General features: G+C 36.0%; 2 protein-coding genes across 2 annotated transcripts; one reads left to right on the plus strand and one right to left on the minus strand.

Annotated features, from left to right (window-relative positions):
- Positions 1-219: 219 nt before the first annotated feature.
- Positions 220-7,185, plus strand: LOC107789612 (cell division control protein 6 homolog B-like). The gene is made up of 17 exons (XM_016611494.2): positions 220-635; positions 744-840; positions 1,398-1,618; positions 2,534-2,608; positions 2,684-2,793; positions 2,990-3,096; positions 3,214-3,273; positions 3,727-3,800; positions 3,933-3,983; positions 4,158-4,207; positions 4,619-4,754; positions 5,639-5,728; positions 6,181-6,243; positions 6,328-6,423; positions 6,557-6,646; positions 6,768-6,887; positions 6,964-7,185. The coding sequence occupies exons 1-16, from the start codon at positions 393-395 to the stop codon at positions 6,804-6,806; spliced, it is 1,602 nt and encodes a 533-aa protein (XP_016466980.1). The 5' UTR covers positions 220-392; the 3' UTR covers positions 6,807-6,887; positions 6,964-7,185.
- A 671-nt stretch (positions 7,186-7,856) lies between these two features.
- On the minus strand, positions 7,857-10,434 carry LOC107789531 (large ribosomal subunit protein uL10z-like). Its single transcript, XM_016611396.2, has 5 exons — positions 9,878-10,434; positions 9,063-9,131; positions 8,746-8,844; positions 8,272-8,664; positions 7,857-8,178 (listed from the first exon to the last, which is right to left on the minus strand). The coding sequence occupies exons 1-5, from the start codon at positions 10,133-10,135 to the stop codon at positions 8,038-8,040; spliced, it is 960 nt and encodes a 319-aa protein (XP_016466882.1). The 5' UTR covers positions 10,136-10,434; the 3' UTR covers positions 7,857-8,037.
- Between the last annotated feature and the right edge of the window lie 551 nt (positions 10,435-10,985).

Here is a 10,985-nt window from a genome sequence, read left to right on the forward strand (position 1 = left end):
ATATAAAGACTAGGTTTATTTATTTATAGTTTATTAGTAATATAGGCTGCTAATCCAGTTAATTGTTTATAAAAATTAGGAGTAGTATATTATCCATTTTGCAAACCAGATTTTCCATGATATTTGGGCCATGATTTATGTATTGGGCCGACTGCTTTGCAATGCAAATTCACTAAGGAATCCACAAATAATAACTCGTGACTTCAAAAAACACTACGAAACGGCGGGAAATGCACTTGTAGCAGTTGCCTCTTGCGCGCGAAACGGATAGAATCTCTGCGTACAATCCATCCTATTTAAACAATTTACCATTATACTTAATCTTCGCAATCTACATTCACTTCACTTTCGACGAACGCCGCAAAAAACTCTCAAATCACCGGAAGTTCAAAATGCCGACAATCCCCGTCCGTCGTTCACCACGCGTCTCCGGTGGTAGCAAAGTCGCCGGTCAAACGGTAAGTAGGAATGAGATCGGAGTCTCCACTCCTTCAAAACGCAAATTCAGATCCAATTCCACTACTGAAGACAATGTAGTAACTTCAACTTTAACTCCGTCGCCCATGGGAATCTCTCCGTCCAAATGGAAATCACCGCGTCGATGTGTCAATGACAGCCCTAAGAGTCCTCTTAATGTAACTCAACTTCTCCAATTACGCGATGTTTTCAGTAGATGTTTCCTATAGAAGGCATTTTCCCAGTGATTCGTGTTAATTGATCTTTTTTTTTCCTGTGGAATTCAGGCGAATCGTGGAGATAAAGCAATAAATTTGAGCAAATCACCTGTGAAAAGGAGATTATCTGAATGTTTTCTTGAGAAGCCTATGTGGAATCCAAGAAGTGAGTTTGATTATTTGGTTTAACTTATTTCTCAAATCGAGTTTGTTCTCACTGATAAGGCTCAATGTTTTCTAGGAGTTTTTCAGTTTGTTTTTAGAGATTTGTGTATTCGCGGAATGTCAAGTATCTCTAGCACTAAAGAACCATAAATTCATTTTGAAATAAATATACTATGTTCACATGGAGCAAAATAGATATATATTAGTATTCATATAACATGTCTCAACTAGTCTGGGATTGTGGTGTAATTGTTGTTCTTGTTACTTTAAGGATTTAAGTTATATTGACAGTCTAATAAAGTTTTTACACCATCACTGTACTTACTTGTTATAACAAACAGGTTATTTATCGTTTATTAAGTAGAGTTACCTACAATTAGAATATGATGTGATTGTGTAAATATTTTTCACACCATGAGTGCACGTAACTTAAACACTTTCTTTAACTGAGACATAATCTATTTTAATTTTGTTAAATTGAGAAGGATCTGAACTTTATATTTAGTGACATGTGATTTTTTGATTTCAAGTTGTGTTAATTGCCATTTCTATCCGTAGATATGGAGCAATTAAATGCAGTGAAGGAGGCATTGCATGTGTCTAGGGCCCCATCAAATCTGGTGTGTCGACAAGTTGAGCAGAATAGAGTTCTGGAGTTTTGTAAGCAAGCTGTGGAAAAAGAGAAGGCTGGGAGTTTGTATGTTTGTGGCTGCCCAGGAACTGGAAAGTCTTTGTCAATGGAGAAGGTCAAAGAGGTCCTGGGTAATTGGGCAGATGAGGTATAGCTTATTGCTTGTGTGTTCCAAACTTGACTTGTTGGTCTTCTATGAATGTTTTCTGAGAGAATGACACGAATGCTTAATGATCTGCATTTCCTTGGCCAAACAAGTTCATCTATCCGTGTCATGAACTATTTCCATTTGCAGTATCTTAAAGTTTGAAGTGCTATAAACCGTGAAAATAAATGTTGTCAAATTACTAGCTATCGCTTTTATAATGTAGTGAAGTACCTGTAGATCTTTAACAAAGGTACCATACTTCATTGGGAATGAGTCTTCAAAGTAAAATATTCCTATTGCAGTTACTACAGAACCCTTGAATAAAGTAATAAGGGGTAATTTATTCTGATTCCCGGGCTTTTACATCGGAGATGGAGTTCATTTGACCGTATAATTGCAAGTAACTCCTTTAGAGACTCTTACATATGTTCTTTATTGTGCATAATCTTAAAATTTTTTGACCAAAAATTATACCAGTTTTTCAGGTCAGCTGGACTTTTTTGGTCAAGTTTGTATTGTTTTCTGTTTGCTCTTCTTGTTTGATGATCTGAGCTTCTCCAAGGATATATTGTCATCTATAACATACACATATATGGCTGGAGTTGTCCACAGTTGTGTTACCATTGGTCATATTTTTAAGTCCTCAATTGATGGGGTTCATGTAAAAGTTCAAAGCCCAAGAGCTAAATCAGTGTTTTGATTTTGACATGTTTGGTTTTTTATCATGTGCAAGAAGCATTTCAAACTTTGACTGTAAGCTGATCTTGAATAAACTCAATGGAGATCTTCTGCATATGCGAGTACCTAAGTTGTTGAGGGGTTGACAAAAGATTTTCTTTATCAACTATCTCCCGGAGTCGCATATCTAACTCTCTGAAGACCGTTGCTAACCAACTATTTGTTTTCTCATTTCAGTCTGGCTTTCAGGCTCCAGACACATTATCCGTCAACTGCACTTCTCTGTCAAACACATCTGATATATTTGGAAAGGTAAATTGCTATTATACTGATTCAGATGCTAAATAACGCGATGCACATTTGCTTACGTTTTGGTAGCCGTTACAGATACTTGATAAGATTCAACCACGGAGAAAGCTTAATTCTTCAGCATCACCATTGCAGTATCTTCAGAAAATGTTTTCTGAGAAGCAGCAGCCAGCAGGCACGAAGATGCTGTGAGTCACCTTTTAGACGGTTTTAATAACATCTACAGTTGGGGACCCCCTTTTTGCCCTTTCAAGATTCTGTTGTATTTCAAATTAAACCATCGGACGCCTAAAAGTCAAGAAAGTCATTTCAACTCAAAGAAGCAGTTATAGTGCTTGTTAGATTTTCTTAATCAAACTACTTGTCTGCTTAACAATTGAACAGGTTAATAGTTGCTGATGAGTTGGATTATTTAATCACAAAAGACAGAGTCGTGCTTCATGAGCTGTTCATGCTAACAACGTTTCCTTTCTCCAGATTTGTTCTGATAGGTACTGGTGCTCTTAGACTGTAATGATCAAAATATCTTGGTCTAATCATTTAACTTTTTTTCTAGTACTACTTTTGGTATTACTATGGTTATTCATATTGGGCTCTGCTTTTGACAGGAATTGCTAATGCAATAGACCTAGCAGATAGATTTCTTCCAAAGCTACAATCCTTGAACTGTGAGTATTTCCCTTCCTGTCAGATTCATTTCTTTCTAAATTCTTTTCCATCTTCGTTGACTCCATTTAGTTTTGGAAGGAGAGGTTAAACAGGTGTTAACTTTTGGACCTAGGTCTTCAAGGTGTTAACAAATTTTTTTCTCCAAGCTTCTTAAATTTAATACAGGAAGTATGAGTTTAAAAATTGTCAGACCATGCTTGATGACTGCTGCGAAAATTTGTTGTCTTGACGCAAGCAATTTGAGAGAGGAAAACTAACTAGCTTTGGTTATGGGATTCTTTGATTTTTTGTGTTGTATGAATTTTCTTTCACAAAATTAGCCCATTCAGCTCTTCTCAAGGTTGTGGTACAAAGGACCTGCTTGCCAATTAACCTGTCAATGCAACTAATGCTAGATTACTTTTTGTATGTACACCGGTATTTAATCTCTGACTTGTGCTTTATTTTTTCAGGCAAGCCTGCAGTTATAACATTTCGTGCCTATTCTAAGGACCAGATCATCTCCATTCTTCAGCAAAGATTTGAGGTAAAAAAATGTGTAGATTGCTGGTGATATTTACATCTGTGTATGTTATCTGCACAAAGCATGGATGCAAAATCATTTCTTATGGTTCTGTAATTAATAGACTTTGTATGACAATTTTGACTACTTGAACAGGTATTTCCTTACACTATCTTTCAGCCTCAAGCATTGGAACTATGTGCAAGGGTAGGTACTGTGACATCTGTGTTTTACTTAGTTTGATTTCTTTTTGTTTACTTGTGCAGTAAGAGAATCCTAGTGGCACTCATTTATTCCTTGCTACTTCAAACTACTAATCCAAGATTTATTTATTTCAAAATAATTCTCAGTTTCCTAATGTAAGTGCTTCTAATGTGACAGAAAGTTGCTTCCGCATCTGGAGATATGAGGAAGGCTCTATGGGTTTGCAGGTTGGTGAATATTACTGCAAGATAGGCTGATCACAGTTTGACAAAATTTCCTGATTTCATATAGATTATGGCCTAACTACTTTATTATTTTATTTGACGAGATCGCGTTCTCGTCATAAAGTGATACGCTGGTACTTAACTAAACCGGCAGCATCGGGCATCTAAGCGAACCTATATCTACAGTTTGCCTGTCTATTTGTGGCAGTATGAGTTATTTGCCTTTGGGGGGGTGGGGTGGGGGTGTTTAAGTTTTGTTGAAAGTATCCTTAGCAGATAACTATGCAACTTTTCCAGAACTGATGCTTAAGTTCTTCATTTAGGCAGAGGATCATATATCACGGATGTTTCAATAGCTTGTTGTATTGTTTTCCCTTGATTAAAAGTAATTCTTTCCTTCCATCATTGTTTCAGGAGTGCAATTGAGATGTTAGAAGCTGAAATAAGAGATTCTATCAGCAGTCTTGATTTACCATCATTACACGGGGGAGTTTCTCATCAACAGAGAGATGGCGCTTGCGATAAATCACCTATACACGAAAGCAATGTTGTGAGTATTAGTGTCATTTCACTTGTTAATGGTTTTGAGTTTGTCAAACTATTGATTCTGGAGGACCTATGATTGAGAGGGTCTGTGTGGCTTTTATAAGCCAAGTCATAGCGTGATTCCCAACTTCAGCAGCTGTATAGTTTTTTCTTGTTGCTTCTTTTTCTCTGATTCCATATTATTAAGTTTCTTGTAGCTGTAGATATTAATAATTTCTAGAATTTCAAAGGGTAGGCCGAAGGGTAATGGTACTGCAGACTAAAGTTAGTTTTGAACTGCTGCTGCTTCACATTTGTGCTCGTTTGTTACCTTGAGATCCATTGAGATATCCAGTTCTACAACATACCAGGCCTAAGGAAAGCATTATGTATAAGTATTTGAGAATTATCACTGTTAGCTTTCTAAAAAAGAGAAGTATTTGAGAGTTATAAATGACAATTCTAAGGCCTGAAGATCGGAAATCACATAACTAAGGTGTACGTTATCAACCTAGGGTCCTCATTATTCTTATGTGATAAAAGCAGACAAGTTTAGTTGAATTGTTATAATCAATTGATAGTAGTATTCCAGCCTGAGCTACTGATGTATATTCTCCCTTATGAACCTGCTTAGTAAATGGGTACTACTAGTTTCAGTGCACCGCTTGTTACTACTAAAATTTTCATTATTCAATGAGCACATTGTCCAGCAATCTATCTTTTTTTTTTTTTTTTGAAAAAGAGTCCAGCACTCTATATCTAGTTCATAAATAGCACTTCTTGTAGTTTATTATCTTGGTCCCTTAATCTCCAGTTAGAACTTAGCTGTAACTTAATTATGTATCCTCATTTGCTTTTACTTTTTATGCTGCATTTTGTGTTTTCTTATAAGTTGGAACTCTTTAACAGGTTAGGGTCGATCATGTGGCTATTGCTTTATCAAAGGCATATAGATCGCCGGTGGTGGATACTATACAATCACTTCCACAACATCAACAGGTAAACGTTCCTGGCTGTCTTGACATAAGAAGATATCTAATGCTCATTTGGTTTAATTTCCTAGTCAGTTTAGTACAAGAGAGTTCTCGACTACCAAAGGACCCCCCACCCCACCCCCACCCCCAACAAGGAGAAAATAAAAAGCAAAGAACGAAAGACGAAAGCTATTGGATTATGGTTGAAGTATTCAAATATTTGTGCTGTATTGGCAGGCATTTAATGCAAGAGCTAGATTCAAAAGTTGTTTTGCATGGGATGTCTTTCCTCTTTACCAAAAGCATCATCATAGAATGTAGGATTTTAGTGATTTGCAAATCTATTAACGCTCGAAAAAAACTGCTCAATGGAGCCACTTCTTTTATGAGGTCCTTCTAGATTATTGTTGTATCATGTATGTGTATATAAAAATCACATGGTGGTGGTGAGTAATGCTTAAATGTACTTTGCTGCAGATTATACTTTGCTCTGCTGTCAAGCTATTCAGGGGGAAGAAGAAGGATGCGACAATAGGCGAGGTAATTTCTATTTGTTACTATAACGGTGAGATTTAAATAGCATAAGGAGAAACAAGATGTGAAACATTCTATATTCTGTTGCAGCTGAACATCTCGTACCTCGATGTCTGTAAATCAACTTTAATACCACCAGTTGGAATCATGGAGCTATCAAGCATGTGTAGAGTGCTAGGAGACCAGGTAAAAGTCTTGAAAAGCATGTAAACTACATGTTCTCCATTTCAAGTTTCCTTTTCTCTTTATTTTTCTCAATCATGAGTGCTTAGTTAAAGAATGGGAAGAAGCATAGCTCAAGATGTAAATATAATTGCAGGGGATTCTAAAGGTAGGAAAGGCTCGAGAAGAAAAATTAAGTAGAGTAACTCTAAAGGTTGATGAAGCAGACATCACCTTTGCATTGCAGGTATAAACTTATTTCGTCCCTCTTTTCTGATCTGGTTTCTTAGAGGCACCTGCTAATCATATTTGAATGCTTTTAAAAGATGAAGTGATGCAACTAACATATGACGCTGATTTTGGCTCAGGGAATACGCTTCTTTCGAAATTGTCTTCAACAAGTGTGATAAACAACTTAGTGCAAGATTGTGATTCTCTATTATTTATTCCGTTGCTACAAACAACCAATTTATGGTCCAGGCATGAAGGTTAGTTTTTTTCCTTGTAGTTCGCTATGCATTATTGGAACTGAATATATATTGACTATGTACAGTGTGAAAACAGACATCAAACCTTGTTAAGGCGACTATGGGTGGAAGGAACAAGAACATCTGGGTCCATTTAAATGTTGGCATTTTCCTTGCGGCTGTCTTATCATACTTTTAGTTCTCAACGATTTTATTATAGTTGGAAAAAAGCTGCATTATAAGGAAAAATAGTGATAAAGAGAGTTGTAAATGTACACTAATGTGTAACATGTAAATTCTAGCGTGTGTTTTTACCGTATGCAGATTCTCAATTTCAAGAATCTCCGGACTAAATAAAAAAATTAACATGGTAAATGCCACACTGCTGATTTTAGTGAAAGGTTGAAAGCATAATCGTGAGCATTTCTTTTCTTAGAAGCCCCATCACCTATGAACGTAACTGCAAATTAGTAGGGGAGCTACACTGACATTTTGTGGAGGAAGAGATTAATTTTCTGGGCCTTTTCATCTAAAGGCGAAAAGGAGTAACAATGAGCTTTAAGCTAACTGGAAGCTTATTAGACTGAGAAGAGCATGCTTTTGCTCTCTCCAAATTGCCCTTCGTGGATTCCACCACTTAGCAAATATAAAGCAACTATAGTAATCCTCTTTCTACTTGAGCAACTCTTTGAACTCAAAGCATAACTTAATATCATCACCAAGGAAATTCTGCACTCTGGAAATTTCTGTTTGTAACAAGATCAGCTAATCTCTTCTCCAACTATGAATGAAAGTTAACTTTCAAATGGATATCCTTATCCAGGTAGTCTAATCTTTTGGACATCATTGCAAATTAAATTAGAGCATGATTCCTATGAACCAAAGAGCTATATTGCATGCTGATTCTATATTATAAGCTAAGGCAAAGAAGCATATAGATATCCCCAAATGCAACAATCAAAGCCAATGAGAGGCGCATAATGCCAAGGATAACACAAACCCAAAAGTTAGAACTCCACTGAAACAACAGAACTAATACATCAGTGCATGAAACATCGGAATGATAGCAAGCAAAATGGAAATTGTTTAAAAGCATCCTAATAGACACCCATAATAGCATTCATCATTGCTAATATAGGCAGGACCTGAAGCCGTCACTAGATTGAACTACTTAATCAAACAATCCGCCGACAAAGTCATCATCGTCCTCCTCAGCAGGTTCTTCTTTCTTTTCCTCCTTGGCAGTAGCAGGTTTAGCAGCAGGTTTAGCAGCAACGGGGGCAGCAGTAGCTGCAGCAAACTTGCTTGGGTCCTGCAAGTTTAAAATTTTTTGTTCAGATTATGTCGAGAAGAACAGGTTAATTAATTATATAAAGGTCTGTCAAGAATTGCACAAAGTGCTAACCTTCAGGTACTCCTTCACTTTTTCAGCCTGTGGGAATGAGTATTCTGTTGCTATGGCAAATGACAGAACATTCTTGTACCCGTTGATGAACATGTGAGGAATAGCAGCAAGAGTAGGATATGAAAGAAGCATAGAAAGACCAACAACATTGGAAAGTCCAGCAGCAAACTTAGCAATAAGATCATTTTCTGTGAGGTCAAGAACCTCAGGACTGAAAACAGAACCACTGTCATAGACAAATTGGACTATGAGACCATAAGAGAATGGCTTAATACCCAACTTAGACAGAAGTGCAGACTCAGATGAGCCGACTTTCTCCCCCTTCTTTATAATCTCCACAGGGATGGTGATCTCAACCGTGCCCCTGTTGATTTTAGTTGGGATATTGAGTACCTAAAAACAAGGTGTCTTGAGATTATCCATATAGATAAAAGCATAAGCAGCTTAGGAAATATTCAAAGAATTATATTGAACCTGAAAGAAACTGGTTTGGGAAGGATCAAGTCCAGTGTTTCCAGGAGGAACAACCACATCAATTGGTGCAACCAGGCCAACGCGAGCAGGTGCTCCAACCTTTTTTTATCAAGTGTTAAAGTTAGAATTCTCATACTTCAGATAAACTAAGTATACACAACTCAAGAAAACCAAGTGAAGATTGATAAATGTAAAACTATTTTGTATGGCGTTTTATCATCAAATATTGCAAAACTAAGCAGCCAGATCACAATGACTTGGGAAAAGAAGAAAATGGGAAACGAGAAAGGAAAAAGTGGTCATAATTTACATTATACCTTGTACTTGGATACTTCATCACTGACTTCTTTCAGATCTCCTCTAGTGAAGATCAATCCCACGTTACCCTGTTACAATATTACATATATATGGGGCGGGAAGAACCATTAGGCAACAACTAAAGATAGCTTAAATTGACACACAAGCCAAATTCTATAGTTGAATTGATGATATGAATCTTCTACATATTCTGCTCTATTTAGAAACATTTTTTCTAATCTATTTATGGAATAATAAAATGTAGAAATAACAACAATAATAATAGCTACAATAAACTAGCCAAATTCCAGCTCAAGTCCCTCTACCTTACCTCTTAAGGAAAAACAGTGCCTATTCCTTTAGTCCCAAGAAACCAAAATAACAGTGATCCGAAAAGGAAAGAAAGAAAAAAAGGATCATCTTACAGACGTAAAAAAATCCCACAACCCATTATTATTAGTACGAAGCCAGATCTGATTCTAAAAAGATATTCCTCTATCCAAAAAAAGAATTAATGGATCTCAAAAACAGAAATAAATAAGTTTAATTTCTAGTGTGACAATCTGAACGTTCATTTCCAATAAAATAAAATAAAATAAAATATTGAGACAAAAATTTACACATATACATAAGAGCACTTTAAATCAAAATGTGTACCGATTTCTCTGGTCCCAAGAAACAAAACCAAAATAAGAAAGACCCAAAAAGATAATCTATATATCACACAACCAAACAAATAAGCAGTAATAAAACACAACAAAAACAAGCAGTAAGAAAACACATAGTAGATAAGATGTAATATATATATAATGAAGAAAAAAGGTGTAAAACAAACCACAAGGCAAGGGATGAGGGCAAGGAATGAATTATTGCCGGTCTTCTCGGCATGGATCCTAATAGACCTCTTCATCATTGTATTTTTTCCCATTAAAACGATAGAGTCACCACGTAATCCCTTGCGGATCATCTGTAGCTGATTAGAACCCACATTATCTGCACCCACAATTAGGATCTGTTGATATGTATCCAGAAGCTTGCATAGCTTCTTGTCATAGTTAACCTTCTTCTCACCTTTTGTTACTTTCACTGCCATATTCTTCAATTCGTTTTGGAAAGAAAGAAAGAAAGAGCTAATAGGGAAGAAAAATGGTAAGGTGGGGTGGTTTTCTGCAATGGGATTGGAAACCCTAAGCTAAATATATATGGAAAGGTGGTCAGGTTTGCAGGTTGCAGGGAGACTAGTGCTTGTACGTAAATGGATATACGTGCAGAAATTAAATGGAAAAATTCTTGAATTGGGAACTTAGAGATTTAAAATTCCGAAATGAACAATTTTAGAGAATTGAAAACCCAGATATAGGAATTAGGAAACTCCCACCCAGCCAATTGAAAAGTAATTATCCAACAAATGTCCTTTGGAAAAAAATAGATATCCTTTTGTGAATGATCTTTTCGCTTTTTTTTTTTAAAGGTATTTTTTTATTTGGGAGGAAATATATTTTTCGTGAATGTTTTTCTTGATAAAGTTATTGACTAGTAATATATTATGTCAATGTTTTAAAAATGTCCTGAAGAAAAATAACATTTACTATCATTAGTGAAAAAATTAAGGTCCATCATTTTTAGCCCCAATTTACTTTCCTATGAAATTTTCTAACGGCAAAAGAGAAGATGGATGAGGACGAGGAGATTTTATAGTTTACAGGAGGCATATGGTAACTTGCTTGACCTATTCAGACGGTTTGTTCCCCTTCTCTTTCGCTATTTCGTTTTCACTTTCTTTTATTAGAATCGGGGTTTGTATATTATTCCCATTTTAAGCGTATTGTTAAAAAGATAAAGGTTATTGCAGTTTCGTTTTTCTACGGGTTCTTTTTTCTCTTTTCAAATTTTTAGAATATAATGAATATTTCGTTTACTGAGAGGAAAAGTAAGGTAAAATA

The sequence above is a fragment of the Nicotiana tabacum genome, chromosome 22, assembly GCF_000715075.1.
Source record: "Nicotiana tabacum cultivar K326 chromosome 22, ASM71507v2, whole genome shotgun sequence".
Lineage (NCBI taxonomy): Eukaryota > Viridiplantae > Streptophyta > Magnoliopsida > Solanales > Solanaceae > Nicotiana > Nicotiana tabacum.

Excerpts from the sequence above, each read along its gene's own strand:
- LOC107789612 (XM_016611494.2), top strand. The coding sequence starts at position 393 with ATGCCGACAATCCCCGTCCGTCGTTCACCACGCGTCTCCGGTGGTAGC. Across the intron at positions 2,794-2,989 it reads CCAGCAGGCACGAAGATGCT|GTTAATAGTTGCTGATGAGT; the intron begins GTGAGTCACCTT and ends ACAATTGAACAG. Across the intron at positions 5,729-6,180 it reads CACTTCCACAACATCAACAG|ATTATACTTTGCTCTGCTGT; the intron begins GTAAACGTTCCT and ends ACTTTGCTGCAG.
- LOC107789531 (XM_016611396.2), bottom strand. The coding sequence starts at position 10,135 with ATGGCAGTGAAAGTAACAAAAGGTGAGAAGAAGGTTAACTATGACAAG. Across the intron at positions 8,665-8,745 it reads CCCAAACCAGTTTCTTTCAG|GTACTCAATATCCCAACTAA; the intron begins GTTCAATATAAT and ends CCTTGTTTTTAG. Across the intron at positions 8,179-8,271 it reads AAGTGAAGGAGTACCTGAAG|GACCCAAGCAAGTTTGCTGC; the intron begins GTTAGCACTTTG and ends TTAAACTTGCAG.